We start from the raw sequence: 20,353 nt of genomic DNA, 5'->3' as shown, positions 1-20,353 counted from the left end.
TGGTTTATTCATGTAAAATCATATTTAACTTAAACTTATCACAAGAAAACAGTGTTAGAACCGCTTTAGGTAATGCAGAATAGAAAAAAAATATAGTGTCCAATGCAAAAAAATTTAAATCGTTTTAAAGATGAAAATAAGAAATAAAACATTTAAATTATATATGGCTTCTAGATTAGGATGGATCTGAACGTTTAATCCTTGCTTAGGCGGTATGCCTCTTCAAGCAGTGTCTCCCTTTTTTTAACGGGAGTTTTGGGTGGTAGTAAACGTAAGTAGAATGGGAAAGAGGGGCATTATGCTGCTAGCGGAGCAAGTAAGTAGAAGATGGGCTGCTTTTTTTTAAGGAAGGGGAGTTGAAAGCAAATTTTTTTCGTTGAGGAAGCACCTTTTCTGTCTCCAAATATACAATAGAAACGGCTCTTAGATTAGCGTTTTTTGGCTTGCAGCTCATTTTATCTGCGATATTTAATGGGCGTTGCTTCAAGGACGTCGTGATACTCATCAGGAAGTTCGTTACCAGTCAAGTGTAGAAGTTTGGCTGGTGGGAAAGGAACTTTTTAATGGCAAGCAGTTTTGAGAGTCAGCTTAGCTCTGTTGTTCAGGCTGTTAGTGGTTCTTAGTTCATATCTTTTGCTGAGAAAATTGATTCTGTTTTCAATTGTATGCAAGTTTGCGAGTTGATGAATTAGTACTGATGGGTAGTGAGCTTGTTTCCTCATGCATTTCCGATTAGCAACATCCACCATTTTTTAGATTTTAATCCGAATATTCGATACACAAGTAGTATATTTATATGATACATATATAACTAAAACAAATATGTATGTAAAGCACTAAATGCAATAAAATTACAATTAGCTAAAATAGTGGAGTAAATATGCTTTTTTTAAAATAAAATATAGCTTTCTCCATGACACTGAAAACTATTATTAACAATAATGTTATTATATAACGGAGATTAAAGATTTTCTGGTACAAAGCAAGTTCCTATTGAAGATTAGTATCTCAAATTACAAATTGTATGACTTACTGATAAAAATTACAAATAGAGTGTAATTGAATAAACTCTTACTTCTTTCTTTTTATAGGAAGATGGTTACATATCTTAACAAGAAAAAATTTATTTAATAAGATGTTTAATAAAAAATGTAAAAAATCTTAGATTATTTTGGTTTAATAATTTCTAACTAGAATTATTTGTTGCTAGATAAATAAATCAGAACTTTATAGATAACAAAATTAATTATACGTTTGAAATTAATCTTGAAATTTTCGTATAATAATTATCATAAGAAAGAAAATTTTGCCGGCAATATTTTCGACTGGTATGACAGTTTGTTGCCTGGCAATTTTTGCGAATTAAATTTTGACAGTTAAATCATGAAACAAGAAATCACGAGACGAGACAATTAATGCACAATATCAACGAAACATAATCTTTATTTATTTGTTAACAATATTAAATGTATAATTAATATTATAAGCTATAGTAGTTTGCCCATTATTTTATACCAAAGTATGATTTTTTTGTATTAATGACCTGTACCATTTGGGAACTCGAAGGTCCAGCTTCTGGAATCTAGTAACTGGAATCTAGCTGCAGATATGGTTTTAGAGAGCTTGCATTTGAGTGACCCATTAATTTAATTAACTTCTGTTCAAAAACACCTTGCTTGAACAAGGCTGACACAGCTGAAGATCGATGAGAATGGTTTGTTATTTTATGTTTTTCTGTGTCTATTTTAATTTTTTCAGCTGACATTTTTGTCCACGTAAATACGGTGTTGATTCCAAGTGGACAGTTTTTGAATCAAAATTCATCCTTCCAGCTGGGATGAACGGTAAAAAAGAGTCTGTCTGATAAAACCTTTGGTCCCCTTTTTTCTATTAATTTCAAAAATAATCTAACTGGACATAAATTTTCGTTTGATGAATTCCTTACCAGCCATTTGTTGCTTGCCAAACTTTTCGAACAGCCTTGATTTGTTTTGGAAAAAATGCTGTTGTATTCAATTCGGCTAGTAAATTCTCCCATAACATCAAATTCTTTCTGGAAAAAGTGAATCTTGTAGTTTACGGCATCATTGCCTCTCCAAGCAAGTTCAAATGAACAAAGGTGAAAAAACTTTTTGTGTTCCAGCGGAGTTTCCAGTGGATAATGCTTTTGAACTAAGTTTTCTTTTGTCTTGAACATTTTGAAGCTACCTCCGCTTGGTATCTCTGGCCAATCTTGCACGTTTGAAAGATATATCTGTGAAAGGGTCGGTCGATTTTTATGCCGTATACCGTAAAATAATTTTTTGCACCATTTTTGCTGTAGTATTCCACATTGACTTTACAGACGACTCTTTATAGTCTTCGCCATTGCCTTTTTTATGTTAAAGACATACTCCTCGAGAATTTTTGCTAGTTCCGTTATGGTAGTCCAAAGAGAGCTTCTGGGCCTCTGCGTGTTCAATTGGACATTTTCCGAAACAAATTTTTTGATTTCTTTACATGACTGGCATCCAAATCTTGATTTTTCGTCTGGATTTATTATATCTGTCCAAAATTACGTCCCAATGACGTTTGTCAAACTGACAACAATAGAATTACCAGACACCTTCGTGACGGATCTGTCATAATTTTATCGCTGATAAATCACGGACAAGAAGGAGTTTTGTCAGTAGGAAACGTGGCGTTGCTATGACGTTTTATCAGTTAAAAATAGTCTTGTGAAATAGTCGCGCAATAATACTTAAAAATTTATTTAATTCTTCGTGACCATCAATGGTGTTACAGTCATGAATAAGCCTTGAAGCAATTTATTGGACGCTTATTAACTAAATATTTTGATGGGATAAAGTACCATCTATTTGTATGATACACCTTTTTGTTTTTACTAATGTGTTATTGTTGATGTCTATCCGTGTGCGCAGGTGGATAAACACTTTTATATTGGAAAGCTACAAATAATTGAAAAATAAATGATAAACCTGAATTTTTCAATATTAATACTCTCGGTATTAATATTGAAAAGAGAGAGTTTAAACGTCAAACGTGGTATGTGATGGATAAGGAAGATAATAAACATGGCGAAACTATTGTAACGATTTATATAGAAATAGCGAACCTCCAGCAGAAAATCTATGGCCCCATGACTAACCTAGAGAACCTACATTCTTGTTCTCTAATGTAAAAGATGCAATTAAATCGCTAATAATAAATCCTCAGAAATTGACATAATACTAGGAGAAATGCTAGTCACAATTTGACAAAGGATCACATATCTTCCATTCTGTCTATGTAGCTATTTGGAATTCAGGAAAATGGCAATTGGTGTACGTCAATTTATATTCCACTACACAAAAAAGGAGCCATTACTACATGTGAAAACTACCATAAATTGTCATAAAATATCATAAAAACAGATTAAAACTTACCTACATTATCAAATATCTCAGGAACAAGCAGAATTTGTAAAATGAAAAGATACAAATCCTGATCGTCAGACAACTCATTACAAAGTCGAAAGAATTTTGTATGTACCTATAATAATATGTTTTGTTGACTACCTGAAAGCATTTTATAGTGTAAGATGGATAAATCTTTGGTCTATTTTAATAGAGATAAGTACACCAATACACATGGTGACACTTATTAAAATCTGTATCAGTCCAATATAGCAACAGTACGAATAGATCAGAAGTTTGCAAATCAATTTAAGGCAGAGAAATTGGGTTAGACAAAGATGCGTTTTGTTATGTTACATGTTTGAAGACTGGCTTTAGAAATATGGTTCAATGGAGTAAGGGTGGCTGATAGAAAAATCTCCAATTTAAGATTTGATGAAAAAATTAGAATTTTCTGGAGAATATTATTCATGATATCATCATACAGCCTGTAGTATTTCCAGTGTTCCAAACTTTATGCCGTGTAAATTAAATTTGTTGTAATCCTGTTTATATCAAGAGACCAACGTGTTGAAGGTCTTTCCCTAATTTTATATGCCCGAAATCTATGACGGCATTCTATTATACGTTTAGTCCACTTTGCACTATTTATTCTCGCCACGTGTGTGGAAAAATTTCGCTTCATACGTGCTATCCTTTTCAGAGTATCTAAGATTCCTGTTCTTGCTCTTATAATGATATTTAAAGGTCTCCCTATTAGCGTTAATCTCAACATCGGCATTCATGATTCAATTTATTACTATCCATGATCCACGTTACAACAAGGTCTTAAAAATTAGCACGTGGAACTAAAAATAATAATAATTTGAAATAAACTTTAATTGTTAATCCAAACTATTCATCTACAGTATGACTTTAAAAACAAACTAGATATAGACCATGCATATGCTCTAAGCAAACAAATATGTTACACCCTTTACATCTAAACTTAATTTTACAGTTTAATTTTGCTTCCACATGCTATTAATCTTATACAAGTTTTTTACCTGCATTTTTATTTTCATCAAAAGCTGTTTATAGTAACATTTCATCCATTAGACACTTTCCCTCATCTACTTTTCTTCGTAACTCATTAAAAACTGATATCACTAAACACACCGAACTGATTTTCATGAAAATGTCCCTAGACCACTTTTCAACATAGACTGTAAAACAAGCAGCGGTTTGTAAAGGACTGAAGAGTTAGCGGGCGCTCACAATGAGGCGCCGACCCTCGCACTGATCATAGGATCGTACCATCGTATCGATCGTCAGGTATAATAAATGCATTTTATTTTAAATGCGAGCGTTCACTGTCACTGTTATGCTCTAGGCGAGGATACCATGCTATGGTCTCCGTTATGAACGTACCCTTTTTACTTTCGATGACTGGGAATACTTGGAGTGGCGAGCCGCTGAACGTATTGATTCGCGACAAAAATATTATATTCGGCAAAATAACAATTAGAAATTCGACATACTTTTTAATTCTAGAATAGTTAGTTTCTTTTGTTTATATATGTAAGTTGACCACAAGTCTTTTTTTACATGAAAGTTCAGGTTATCTTGTTGGACCGTCAAATTATTTTAAAACGTTTTGACTTCACAGCCGTTATATGATCTGTAGTATGCAATTAACTTTAACATGTTCGTAAGATCGGGAAGAGAATGACTCAAACTGGCTGGATACTGGCAGCTTAATATCAGGATATCTGCCCTAAGAGAGCTAAAAACCCTTACCATCCTTCACATTACTTTTTGATTTTCTACTGAAAATACGAATAGCATATTTAAAAATATTATTATTATTATATATTATATATATATATATATTATTATATTATATTATATATATATATATATATATATATATATATATATATATATATATATATATATATATATATATATATATATATATATATATATATATATATATATATGTAATATATATATATATATGTATATATATATATATTATTATATTATTTTTTTAAAAATAACATTTTTAAAAATCTTGGATATTTAGATAGTAATTATAATATTAGGCAGCAATGAATTCCACAATCGGGTTCAGTGAACCCTGCCCGTACGTAGATTTCATCATTTTAATATTTTTATACATTTACTTTACAGGTTAATACTGGACAAGATCCCGAAAGCTGCTTGATTAACGGAAAAGGACAATTCAGAGACCCTAACACTGGATTTATGACCAACACACCTTTGGAAGTTTTCACCATCACTCCTGGCAAAAGATACAGATTCAGAATGATCAACTCATTTGCTTCAGTTTGTCCCGCTCAATTGACAATCCAGGGTCATGATTTAACGCTCATAGCTACCGATGGTGAACCAGTACAACCAGTTAAAGTTAATACTGTTATCTCATTCTCAGGTAAGTTGTTTAATATTCTTTATTGGTAGTTTCATGCGTAGCTTTGAATATATTGTAAGATGTGTTTTGAGAATACCTTCGTTGAGAATATTAGTATGAAATTATATTGATATTAACGTATATTTGCGATTATAATGTAGATAAAGTTACTATCATGTAGGATATTCTCGTAGACGGATATTTTTAAAATTTCAGCCAAATCGGACTCGTAGTTTTGTAATAGCGTGTACAAGCGGTATCCACGGATTTTAGAAAAATGGAAAAAGAGTAATATCGGTCAGTAATTATATTCTTCTTTTGGTTTGTTTGCCACGCAGGATTACGTGATTTCGTATTCGTAGACTACCGATTGAAGGTGCCCAAAATAGATAAGATAGTGGGCATCTCAAAAGACAGCGTGGGTTATATCGTGCATGAAATTTTGCGCATGAGAAAACTATCGGCGCGTAGCCGTGAAGCTACTTCAGAGCAGTAATTGACGCTGTTTAAGCGCAATCCGAAGGAATTTCTGCATCGTTTCGTGATTATCGACAAAACATCGATTCACTGGTAAACAGTAGACACCAAGGAATAATCGAAGTAGTGGACTTTACCCGGTGAACGTAATCCGTAACAACTGTTCTATCGACACTGCTCTGAAGTAGCTTCACGGCTACGCGCCGATAGTTTTCTCATGCGCAAAATTTCATGCACGATATAACCCACGCTGTCTTTTGAGATTCCCACTATCTTATCTATTTTGGGCACCTTCAATCGGTAGTCTACGAATACGAGATCTTGAAATCACGTTATCCTGCTTGGCAAACAAACCAAAAGAAGAATATAATTACTGACCGATATTACTCTTTTTCCATTTTTCTAAAATCCGTGGATACGCCCGCTTGCACACGCTATCTACAAAACTACGAGTCCGATTTGGCTGAAATTTTGAAAATATCCGTCTACGAGAATATCCTCTATATTTGTCAGATTTGGCCCCGTGTGACTACTTTTTGTTTCTAAACTTGAAAAACTCGTTTGCAGGGCAGAAAATTGAGTCGAATGAGGAGGCCATCGTTACCACGAAATCCTAATAAGTTGGAGTATTACTGGGTCAAGTGTATCGCTTCTAAAATTTATCGGACCTATGCTATATACTTATCGGACCTTGTATAATCTGAAGGTATTTTTAAGCTGAGAGTAAAATTGTTCTAAATGATTAGTCCCAGTAACACCTTAAAAGATTCAGTATATATATATATATATATATATATATATATATATATATATATATATACATATATATATATATATATATATATATATATATATATATATATATATATACTGAAAAAGCGATAAACGCTTGTCATCAACGCTGATCAAATAGAATACAAAACTCAAATATTTGGGTGTGCAGCGGAAGATAGGACAAAGAAGTACTCTTTTTAGTTAACCAAGCTTTCGCAAATCTTTATTTGCATCATCAGGGTGCTACAATAAACAAAATTAGTACAAAATACAGAAAAGAATTATTTTGCATCTTACACTAATTGAGGTTAGTTGTCGTGATGTTTATTAAATGAAATGAGCAACTCATTTGAACCCTACAAATGATGGCGAAAACTATCCAAAATTGTTTTTAAAAAAACGTTCTTTAACAAATACATATTTAAAACACTTTAAAATACATATACAAGAACACTCAAATAAAATTATGTTAAATAATTACAGAACATGTCATAATATAAAATTTAGGTTATAAACATTCTTATCAGAAACAAAAGAATTGGTTGTGAATTCGTTACTGCCAACTTAAAACGATAGAACGTTAGATCTTAATGATAACAATGTAAAGGTAATAGCATTGTTTAAATAGGACTAGTTAGCCAACGCAATGTATAAATTTGTTTGATTCTAATTGAGACAGTCACTAGATGTCACCACTCTTTCTGTCTCAATAGATTTTAATATACCATTGTTTGTTTGATATACATTATACTAGATGGTGCTGTGTGAAAAAGTTAAGGACTAAACTAAACGTCCATTTTTGATCCACTGAATTAAATTCACCAGCGTTGCAATATTTCACTGACCTAGTAGCAACAGGTTTACTTACAAATAAAATTTTTACAAAAAACAGATCATGAATCACAACGTGTTCATTTAAAATAGAGTTATTACTATCAACTAGTAAATATCGTGTCAACTAAAATTGTACATAAACGTACTGTGGCTTCTAAATCTTCCTATATCTAAATAAGTTTAAAGAATTTAAATATTTTATTTTATTTGGAAGTGTATTACAAAAATTTGGTCCGAGGTAAGTAAAACATTTTAATTATATGTGTTTAAAACATAAAAAAACATTGTATGAGAAATGAACAAATTAGTTATTCAGAAATAAATTTTACCGGATAATACATACATTCGATAATATTTGAAAAAAGTGATTTTAAATTAAAATAATGTTACTTCCATAATAAATAAATGGTTTTTTACAGATGGCCGGAAATATTTGTTGTGATTACAAATTAATGTGGTTTATCACCATACAAAATTCATTGATTAAGAATGTTCAGATTTCCGACAAAAATCCTTCGGCTTGCCAAAGATGGATATTACACTCTGGTAAGTAAATAGAAACTTTTTTTATATTCTTTTATTTTACACCGTTTCCGTTACGCAATTAAATTGAAAAAATGTTTATTTTTTTTTCATTCATCATTTTTTATTATCGCCAGGGTGCACGCGTCATATTCGAGATGCATTAATTTGAATTTTACGTTTTCGTTGGTATTATAATTATGATATGATAAACTTCGGAAAAACAAATTACATAAACATAAACAATAACATAAACAAAGTATTAGATATTTAAATATGTATTTCTTTAGCTATCTTTAGTTATTGTATTGAAAAGTAGAAATAAGTTCATCTTTATCGGAGAACTAATTTATACAAAGGTCCATCTGCAAAAAAATTATTGGTTTCACGTAAAAATTTTATACAGATATTTGAAGGTTCTAAAAGGTATATGAGGGTTAGTTAATAATAAATCTGTGAAGATATACAGGTGATTTTGGCTATAAACGTTTTTTATCCAGTTTAGAGAAAAATAGTTAAAATAAAAATTGTAGATTCAAAAAGTTCTTCCATTTGTGAGTTTCTCAATTAAAATATATAAAGAATTCACCAAAATAGTTGCAAAAAACCCTTGATTTTGAACCCAGAAATTTATAAATTTTAATAACTTTGTTTTTGCATAATGGTATGTAATGTAACTAATAAAAATAGTGACTATACGTTTATCGTAGAAAGCGATTATGTAAACAACTTTTTGTTGAGCTATCCCAGTTTAAAAAAAATTTATGTTTTACGTGCCACAGAAGCCAAGATATTGCAAATTTTGCAATCGCGCTTCATTTTGAAAAAGTTCAAATCTAAAAAAAAACCGAGCTCAAATTGTTCTCCATTCTACTTTTTCGAAGCGATATTTACGATACGAATACCATCATTTTAACGGGTTATAAATTTTTACTTATTTACCGCATATGCCATATGTAAGTTGGAACGCACAATTCAGATCTTCATTTAGTGTCCCTTCAATTTTCAGCTCTTACTGTTGATAGACAATGGAAGTATGATTTTAAGAATAAAATGCTTTGGTTTTAAATATAAAATGCTCTCTTGCCTAGTAATGGTCATAGAAGATTCTGTTTTTTTTTTTAGAAAGTGTGTTTTTCACCAGTTTTTCATAAGCCTCTAAATAAGTTTGTAGCGTAAACGATATCAACGTTATTATAAATGTTTATAAACAGATTAAATAACCTATAAACTATTTGCTCTGATTGATATTTAGCGCACTTTAATAACTTATTCATTTCCATAATTTCAAGGAGCTATGTTACATGTCTTTGCGCAAAAAAAGAGTTATTATAATTTATCAATAACTGCAAAAATAAGGTTCTCTTTTGCAACTATTTCGGTTAATAGTTTTATGTATTTTAATTTGGATACTCTCAAAAATTACGTAACTTTTTATGATCTACAACTCTAAAAAAGCTGAAAAAATCTTAAACAGATATTTAAAGTCTCTAAAAGGTATATGAGGGGTAGCTGATGACAATTATGTGAAGACTACAGCTAATTTTGCTTTGCTTTTTTATTAAACAATCGTAAAAAGTGAAAAAAGTTTATGCGCATAAAACGTTACTTATTCATGTTAGAGATATATGATTAAAATAAAAGTTATAGATCATAAAATGTTCTCTAATATTGAGATTTTTATAATTAAAATACATAAAGAATTGACCGAGATAATTTAAAAACCCTTATTTTTAAAGTAAAATTTATAAATGTTAATATAAATATAAATAAAATAAATATAAATAACTTTCTTTTTTGCATAACGATATGTAATACAACTATTTAAAATTATGGCAGTTAATGAGTTTTTAAAGTGTGCTAAATATCATACAGAACGACCATACAGTTTATGAGTTATTCAATTTGTTTATCCAGGAGACCGATTATTTAAACAACTGTACTTGTCCAAACAGTCACTCTAGGGTTATTTTGTAAATAGAAATCGATTTTTATGGCTTCGTTTTAAATTATTAAAAACAAACATCAAGATTATATTAAATTTGTTTTTAAAAATCAGTTTGAAGAATAACAAATTTTTAGCATATAAAAATTTCTAATAACTTTGACTTTTTTATGTGATACACTTGTATCTAGGCTCAATATAAAGCTAATAAAAAAAACATTTAAAAAAAAAACCAAAACCTTCTATTGCCCAGAGGAAATCAAATAGCATTTTTTTTTCTTGTTTAAGAAATTGCAAATATTTTCATTGTTTATTAACATTAAGAGCTGAAAATTAAACACATTGTAAAAGAATATCTAAATTTTATAATTAGATTTATAAATGGCATACACAGTAAAGAAGTAAATTAGTTTTGAAACATTAAAATAATGGTACTCGTAAAATATCGCCACAGAAAAATGCAAGGGAGATCTGTCCGCTGCAATATCTCAGCTTGTTTCTTGTTATTGGTTATGGAAATTTCTTTTACACCAGCTTTTCATTGAGCCTACGTACAGCCGTATGACATGAAAAATATCAAAAGTAGTATAAATGTTTAGAAGCTAAAAAGCACTTTTTCAAACTGTTTTTTTAATAAAATGTTGAAGTTTACAAATAAAGCTTTAAATAATCGAATCAAAAAACGTCAAATAACTGTCAAAGCTTAAACACCCTTTTTAAAGTTCCTCACGGATTTTAAAGATTTAAACAGTGTTAAACAGATAAAGTAATTCATCGACGAGTTAACAATACGAAGCGAAGTTCTTTAATCACAATGTGATAAAGAACCCAAGAGTGAAAATCCCAAGAAATAGGTGAGATCCTTTTTTCTTTCTTTCCAGTTTGGGAGAGGGTCTATTAGGTACTTACATTTAGGTATTGTGTTACAGTCTGGGTAACCAGGACTACACATCATGAACAGCAATTGAATATTTACATTTACACAAAACAACTTCAATTCCAACCCAAAATCATAGTCGTTGCCGCAGTCTCTAGACCTCCTCCCCGTTCGTTTTCTAAAAGGAAATAAGTTATTGTCATGCACTCCATTTTGAATACTGTTTTATTTAAATATATTAAAGAAATTGGTGAAATAGTTTATTCAAAAAATATTACTTTTACATCTCGCATTTCGAATAATCGAATCTGCATTTTCCTCACTTCTACCGACATCGTTGATCAACTAATACACCGAACGTCATAATTAATTCCACCGTCATCTTTATCTGCAGGCTTCTTTCTGCGACCAAAAGAATCCTTATTTCAAATGTATCTCCTTCCATCCCGCATTCACTAATCGAACCGTCCCTAAAAAATACGGAATATCAGATGATCAATAGGCATATATCAGGAGTTTTCCTAGGGTAACATTTGTAATCCCTGACAAGGTGAACTTCGAAGTGCAATCTTCTCTGTTAATTAACCATGAAAATACATCCTTTGAAATATTTTTATTCTCTGACAGACTATAGTGTTTTCTTTGTAAGCTTACGGGTCGTTCCGTGGGGTCTGATTGCAAAGTCTCCAGTTGACCAGATCACACACTCATTGCAGCTAATGCTCCTCCCTCTTCTTTATTTTTAGCTAACTCTAAGGAGTCCTTAATCCTAAATCCTTAACTTCATCAAAAGAATTTCTATCTTCCGAAATTGAGTCCATCTCCGTTAACTACATACCCATCCTGGCTGCCATTATGGATTTATCCATCCCTCGTCGTACTAATTCAAAGCCCATGTTGGCAGTAGGACAAAAAAGGGGACACTTCAATGACAGTCCTCCTGATACTCCTACCATTCTATCTTCATCCGGTATTCTTGCTCTAGTAAGCTTTTTTCCTTCTTCGGCATTTTCGATGCCACCCAAACCAGCCAAAAAATGTCCAAATCTAATCTTTGATTGGATTACTCGATGAAACCTTATTATATTTCCGCTATAGAAATGATTTACAAAGATAATCCGTAATACATACAAAAGAACTCTTTTGTATGTATCACCCCACTACAAGAAGCTTAAAAATCCTCCAACATAGATGGTATTCAAAAGGACTTATTGCAGCTCTACATAGGTACAAGGAAAAGATCACTAAAAAACCGTATCACTAGAATCTTAAAAAAGTTAAAAGAACAGCCTACGTCCGACTTACAAGAGAATATATAAGTGCATCCTCTGATAAATCTTCTGATGTCAAATCTAATTACAGCATACATGATGAATATAATTTCTCTCTTTCTCTCGTATTTATTCATTTTTTCTGCTCTCTATATATTTTTACTTTATCTTTTGCCAAATTTAGACACGATATTTAATTAAGTAAGAAAACTTTATGTACTTCAAATACCAGCCCAAGTCCAGTGTGGAAAAAAAATTGTTAATAAAAAATAACCTTAAAATATCCAATCTCTTTTTTAATCGAAAGGTTATCCTTGACAATTAAGAGACAGCCAAGATTCTGGCAAAAAATTTAAAATACAAGTTTTGCAACAAATCTGGACCTAACCATATATACTCTTTTCTTCCTTCGCCCTTTCATTATTCATCCTCAGTTTTACAAGATACCAATTATCCGAACTCTCGTATAAACTATTTCGAACTAAAAGCTGCACTCAAATCCTATAAAAACACAAAAATTAGGGTTTTCTAGAATGATCTTGAAAAATTTACATTAGGGCACCAACGACCCTCTAAATGAAGCCAGTAAATTTACCACTGACATACCGCTGACAATCGTTAATGAAAGATCTTGCCCTAATCTATACTAAGATAAAAGAAAGATCATTACAAAAAACAAACGAACACAAACGGGTTATGTCATGAAGACAAATCGTTTTCGGAATCCATATTCCATCATCAGTGTCTAGGTGTACATTATTTGAGCCACTAAATATCTGGGTAAAAACCCGTTAAAAGTTATATGTTACAATTTAGTTTACCTTATTTAGTCTTATATATTAGGATGTTAAAGTTACCAATGGATATGATAACTCCACTCTCATTTATAAAAAAAAACTGTTTCACAAATCCAAGGCAATAAAACTAACCTTCATCCTATGAATTTAGTCATCCTTTATTCTTCTATCCTAACTATTTCTCCTATCATCTTCAACGACACAGTTATCTCTGACAGTCAATTCATTTCCGACACACTCGCTAATGGGGTTGAAGACAGATTCAATAAAAGTAAAATGGCTTTTACTCCCAGTTTTTTACGCGCTCAATCTTTCTCCACCATCTCGTCAACTCCACACGATGTCACGTTTATAAACGCCTTGTTTACCCTAAATAAACTAAAATTTACCTTGTTTTCATGTACAAAATCTGCTGATGATCCCGATGATATCCCTTATATATTTTTAAAAAATCTCTCTAATACATCTCTCTCCAAACTTCTCGAAATTTTTATAACCTTATCTAGAACACACAAAAATTCCCAGATGTTTGGCGCAATTCTATAACCATTCCAATTAAAAAACCTGACCAACCATCTATAACTAGAATATCTTTCGTCTGATTTCTCTTACTTGTATTACCTGCAAACTTCTTAAAACAATGATCAATGAAATACTCACTTGGTTCGTTAAACAGTATAATATTATTCCCGACGCTCAATCCGGTTTCCGACGTAATCGGTCTACTATTGATAACTTTTTTATTTTTCAAACACACATTTCTTAAGCAATCTATAATTAACAAGATGTCGTAGCAACTGTACTTAACGTTGAAGGGGCATTTTATTCAATCTCCAGAAAAGCAATCATTGACAAAATCTCCCACTATAATTTAAATGGTAATATTTTCTCATTTGTAAAAAAATATCTAATTGAAAGAATCTTTAAAGTCCTTGCCAAGGGTAAACTTTTTAATCTCTTCCTCAAAATTAAGGTGTCCCTTTAGAATCTGCATTAAGTTTAACTTTATTCATTCTGCCATCAACGAAATTTGCGTCCCATCAAATATGTTCAATACGCTGATGACCTAATCATTTACTGCCATGTTAAATCTATCCCAACCTCATATAAACTTATACAAAGCCAAATTAATAAAATTTTCCATAGGGATTTCCACTCCCTTACCCCAAATTTTATTTAACAATTCTCTAGTTTCTGTTGTTAATTATTGTAAAATTCTCGGTTTTATGTTTGACTCCAGATTAAATTGAAAAAATCAAATCTCTGAACTTAAAATCAATTGTTTTAAAAGGTTGAACATTTTTAAAACCCTCAGTCATCTTCAATGGGGTGCCAATAAAACTACTTCTAGGTCTGAGCGCTTTTCGCTTTAGTCCTATTGAGAGTGTATACCGTGAATCTAATGAACTTTCTCCTACCCAAGACGATAATCACTTCTACTTTCGTATGCTGCATCTACATCCGCAAATCCATTTAATCCCGTTCATTCCCTAATTGCCACAATGCCGTCTTCTTCCACTAACAATAACCAACACCTTATCATAAAACCTATACCTCAATTAATTTGTCCACTATTTAAAAATATTGACCTTTTTCTGACTACTTCATTTCCTCTACCTTTACTTCCCCTCTGAGCTAAAGATCTCCCTTCAATATATACCTCACTCACAATTTTTAACAAACTTGAATCTTCTAACCTGCTTATAAAGAAAGCATTTTTAGAATTTAATTCTCTATACAGATGCTTCTAAAACTACCACTGGTATTGGTTGTGCAGTAACCACTAAACATGAACTTGTAAGATCATCTCGGGTACCCTTAATATGCAACGTTTGCACAGGTGAACTATATAGTATTGTGTTGGCTTTTAAATGCATCTCACATCAAAACAGATATATTGCCATTTGTTCAGATTAACTTTCATATATCCATTTAGTCAATACAATTTTTACTGAGCACCTATTAGTTCAAAACATTCATGACATAATACCAAAATCTCTCTGCTTACGATGTAACAGTCTCTCTCATATGACTGCCTTCTCACACTGGAATTACTGGTAATAAAACAGCAGATCATTTTGCCAAAGAAGCTACCAACCATGGGGTGACTGATGTCACTCCAATTCAACTAGCTAACGAATCTCGAAATTCGTTTTTAAAACGTCGGTAGAGCATACTTAACAAAACATAGAACAAAAGAGCAAAACAACTTTTCATAAACTTCAATCTTGTATTGGTCATCTCTCCCTAGACTTCATAACTAGAAGAGAAGCATCGACTATTACAAGACTACGAATCAACTATACCAAACTTACCAACTGCAAACAATTCACCAACCTGTATAAAGCACTGGACTTGAAACCTACTCTAAGGAACTAGAGAATTGTCTACCTCTTCCTCAACTGTAAATTGTATATGTTGATTATGATACTTGAAAATGTTGACTATTTCAATAATTTTGTGTTGAGGAAGTGCCAAAACTAAATCATCTACATATCTTTAAAAAAAAGGAATGAAAAAAGTGCAATTGTTGATACAATCACTGATAACATCATCCATGACATAGCTACTTAGAATGGGTGAAAGACTATAGGACTACCAAAAATTTGTTTCTGGTAGTCCTATGGGATTTTTATATATATATATATATATATATATATATATATATATATATATATATATATATATATATATATATATATATATATATATCTATATATATATTGGCATAACTGCCAAGTTATTTATATTTAGAATACAGAACTTAAATTGTTTTTTTATTTTATTGTGCAGAAAGTTGCTTTTTTTTCAGTTGTGTTAATAATAATATTGTTGTAGGTAATGCTGCATTAGAAAGTCTGAAGCTACCCGATTTAAAAAAAAATTTCTATGCAGTAAGCATTTTGTCCAAAAATATCTAAATGCAAACCAAAAAAATATAGAGAGGTAGAAAAGGAAGGTTTGTTAACGACACCACGCGTTTTTCATACGTATTCGATAGCGAAACAACCTCAACCAGTGCCAATAGTGTTTCGCACTACATACATTGCTTATTTTAGTTAATGAAAACAATGTTACAATCAATTTCTATAATTATTAATGTAAACAATTTTGTTTTGTTATGACTTATTATTTCGTTAATATTGTCTATGTGTAGATATTAGAATTTTGATAAGTGATATATAAGTATTAAAATAATGCGAATTTAATTTTTACAATATCTATCACTTTGTCATTTAAAATTATTTCATTAATAAACAGCTCAAATCGGGCGAGTTGATTGAAAAAACATTCTCATTTACGTAAACAGAAATACAAAAATGGTGGTTATATTATAAAATACATAAATAAATAAAATAAAGGATACTATTTATTAAACTGTTGTTAATTATTATTCCTTTTATCCCAACACATAGATTAATTTTTCCCTAAATATGTGTTGCCTCTTGTTGTGGCATATCGATGTGTTTATTTGTTTCAAAAGCATTATCAAAAAACCATACCCATAAATTTACTATATTTTCAAACGTCATTTTAAAGATTAAAAGATTAAAAATTTAATTTTCTCAAAACATACATAAAACCATTGTTTAAAAAGATTTTCTTTTTTAAACAATGATAAAACTTACGTCTTGACTAAAAAATAAACCTCCGCATTAGTGTTCTAAGACGATAGCAATCGAGTCTATTTCAATTAAATATTTAATCCTTTTCTAGCAAATCATATAACCAAATTAAATATCTGGTAAACTAATAAAAATTAAAAAAGCATTTACCTACTTCATTTAAATAGATTACTAACCGATTTAGATTTAGCAAGTCTCAAAGTATAAAAACAATTTGAAATATTTGCTCGAAATAGTAAAGTTATCTTTCACTAGACGCATACAACGATAATAACAATAAGCATTTTATTAAAGTCTTATATTTTCTTCACAATCTGGCATCCGTGTACAGGATGCCAATATACTCGAATAGAATCCTGCAGAGAATTAAGTTTCTGTTAATAGTTTTTTAAATTTATGACTAGAGGCCGCCACATGACGGCAGACTGAAAGTCAAACGTTTGTTCCATAAGGATTGTCTAACTAGTCCTATTTAAACAATGGTAATAGTATACCTGATAGACGCTGAACTTCTTGAAACAGAAAAGGTAAAAAGACTTATATTAGAAGAAGTAGGAGAGGTACTGTATATCTCATATATAATGAAACTTATATTGTTGATGATGAATTGTCTGTATTAGTAGATTCGTGTTTATCCAAAGTTAACAATAATGAATATAGGTTGCTTAAATTATTGGTATCTGTCTTTTTGTTAATAGTTTCTTTTTCTTGAAAAATGAAAGCCATCTCGAGAAACAATCTTTTTAAATAATTGCTCTCCGTGGATAGGATTTTTACATTTGGAAAATCGAAAGAGTGCCCTGTTGTGTTAGCATGTGTGGCTAGAGAACATCTATCAGGGTGTAACCTAATGTCACTCTTGTGAAGAGTCAAGCGGCTAGAAACTTTTTGGGAGATGTGACCTATATAAGAACCTTCACAGCCCAAACAATTAAGTTTGTAGACAACATCACTTTTATCTAAGTTTGGTACTTTATCTTTCAATGACTTGTACAAAGATCCCACAACTAGAGTGCTTTTATAAGCAATTTTTACATTTGGTAGGTATTGAGCAAAAATTCTGGTCAATTTGGGAGAGACGTCCTTAATAAATGGAAGTGATACAAAAGATATATTAGGAATATTGTTAGTCAGTGAGTGGGAATCAGAGCTAACTTTCATAGCACCTGTATTTTGGGGAGGGTTTACTTGTGTGTTGAGTATAACAGAGGATGTGTTAAAGATGATTTTCCTGAGTAAGGATTCGGGGTAAGAATTATCTAGGAACAACTGTAAAAGGATGTTGAGATTCTTTGTTCTAAAAACAGGGTCAGCTAGTTTACAAACTCGTGTGGTCATTTGTTTGACTAGATTAATTTTCATGCTTGACTTGTGGTAAGAGTGGTAGTTGAGATATCTTCCAGAGTTACACTTTTTTCTATACCAATCAATTGTAATGATGTTATCCAGTTCTCTAATAAATATTGTGTCGAGAAAAGGAACAGATTGGTTTTGATCCTCTTTTTCAAGAGTAAATTGAATGTGGGAGTCGTAGCTATTGAAAATGTCTAAGAGCTCAAATTCTAAACCTTGTGGGCACGACATAATAATGTCATCCACATACTTTTTAATAAAAGGAACATTGAAAGGAACAACCTGAAGAATAATATCCAACAGATCATCCATTACATATGTAGCTAGAATTGGAGAGATACTGGCTCCCATAGGAGTGCCAAAGGTTTGTTTATAATATTTGTTATTGAAAGAGAAGCAAGTGGAATTAAACAAGAACTCTATCATCTCAATAAACATATCGTAATCGATGCTACATACTTGTGAAATTTTATTCCAGTGTTTATGAATAGATCGGAGAACGGCATCTAAATAAACATTACTGAAGAGGGAGACCACATCTAGACTAACGAGAACATAATTCTCATAATCCTACATAACCCTTCCTAGTGACCCAACTAGCAATATTCAAAATAAAACTAATGCCATAATAAAACGCCTTTGGCAACAGAAACAAATTGATTTGAACACAAAAAAGAGACTCTAATCCTATAAAAGTGTTGTTGCTAAATTCTACACCCTCCCTAAAATCCATAAACCTAGCTTAACTATGAGACCTATAGTTTCCTCCATAGGCTCACCAACTGAACATATTGCAGGCTTTCTCACCAATATTTTGACCAAAGCTTATGATTCAAATAATGACTACTACATCAGAGATTCTTTCCAAGTTGTTGAGTTATTTAACAGAACTGTATTACCACATAATTATGTTCTCGTTAGTCTAGATGTGGTCTCCCTCTTCAGTAATGTTTATTTAGATGCCGTTCTCCGATCTATTCATAAACACTGGAATAAAATTTCACAAGTATGTAGCATCGATTACGATATGTTTATTGAGATGATAGAGTTCTTGTTTAATTCCACTTGCTTCTCTTTCAATAACAAATATTATAAACAAACCTTTGGCACTCCTATGGGAGCCAGTATCTCTCCAATTCTAGCTACATATGTAATGGATGATCTGTTGGATATTATTCTTCAGGTTGTTCCTTTCAATGTTCCTTTTATTAAAAAGTATGTGGATGACATTATTATGTCGTGCCCACAAGGTTTAGAATTTGAGCTCTTAGACATTTTCAATAGCTACGACTCCCACATTCAATTTACTCTTGAAAAAGAGGATCAAAACCAATCTGTTCCTTTTCTCGACACAATGTTTATTAGAGAACTGGATAACATCATTACAATTGATTGGTATAGAAAAAAGTGTAACTCTGGAAGATATCTCAACTACCACTCTTACCACAAGTCAAGCATGAAAATTAATCTAGTCAAACAAATGACCACACGAGTTTGTAAACTAGCTGACCCTGTTTTTAGAACAAAGAATCTCAACATCCTTTTACAGTTGTTCCTAGATAATTCTTACCCCGAATCCTTACTCAGGAAAATCATCTTTAACACATCCTCTGTTATACTCAACACACAAGTAAACCCTCCCCAAAATACAGGTGCTATGAAAGTTAGCTCTGATTCCCACTCACTGACTAACAATATTCCTAATATATCTTTTGTATCACTTCCATTTATTAAGGACGTCTCTCCCAAATTGACCAGAATTTTTGCTCAATACCTACCAAATGTAAAAATTGCTTATAAAAGCACTCTAGTTGTGGGATCTTTGTACAAGTCATTGAAAGATAAAGTACCAAACTTAGATAAAAGTGATGTTGTCTACAAACTTAATTGTTTGGGCTGTGAAGGTTCTTATATAGGTCACACCTCCCAAAAAGTTTCTAGCCGCTTGACTCTTCACAAGAGTGACATTAGGTTACACCCTGATAGATGTTCTCTAGCGACACATGCTAACACAACAGGGCACTCTTTCGATTTTCCAAATGTAAAAATCCTATCCACGGAGAGCA

The 20,353-nt window shown here is 31.4% G+C and overlaps 1 protein-coding gene across 2 annotated transcripts in view; it reads left to right on the top strand.

Moving 5' to 3' along the window:
* The window catches only part of LOC140448165 (uncharacterized), a 260,626-nt gene that overhangs the window by 190,908 nt on the left and 49,365 nt on the right, over window positions 1–20,353 (top strand). For both annotated transcript variants that reach the window (XM_072541273.1, XM_072541274.1), the window contains exon 5: window positions 5,571–5,832. In XM_072541273.1, coding sequence (XP_072397374.1) covers window positions 5,571–5,832 — 262 coding nt within the window. The remainder of the gene's footprint in view (window positions 1–5,570; window positions 5,833–20,353) is intronic.

This window comes from Diabrotica undecimpunctata, chromosome 8 (genome assembly GCF_040954645.1).
Source record: "Diabrotica undecimpunctata isolate CICGRU chromosome 8, icDiaUnde3, whole genome shotgun sequence".
NCBI lineage: Eukaryota > Metazoa > Arthropoda > Insecta > Coleoptera > Chrysomelidae > Diabrotica > Diabrotica undecimpunctata.
Note: the sequence above shows the minus strand (reverse complement) of the source record. Positions and strands in the feature narration are given on the sequence as shown.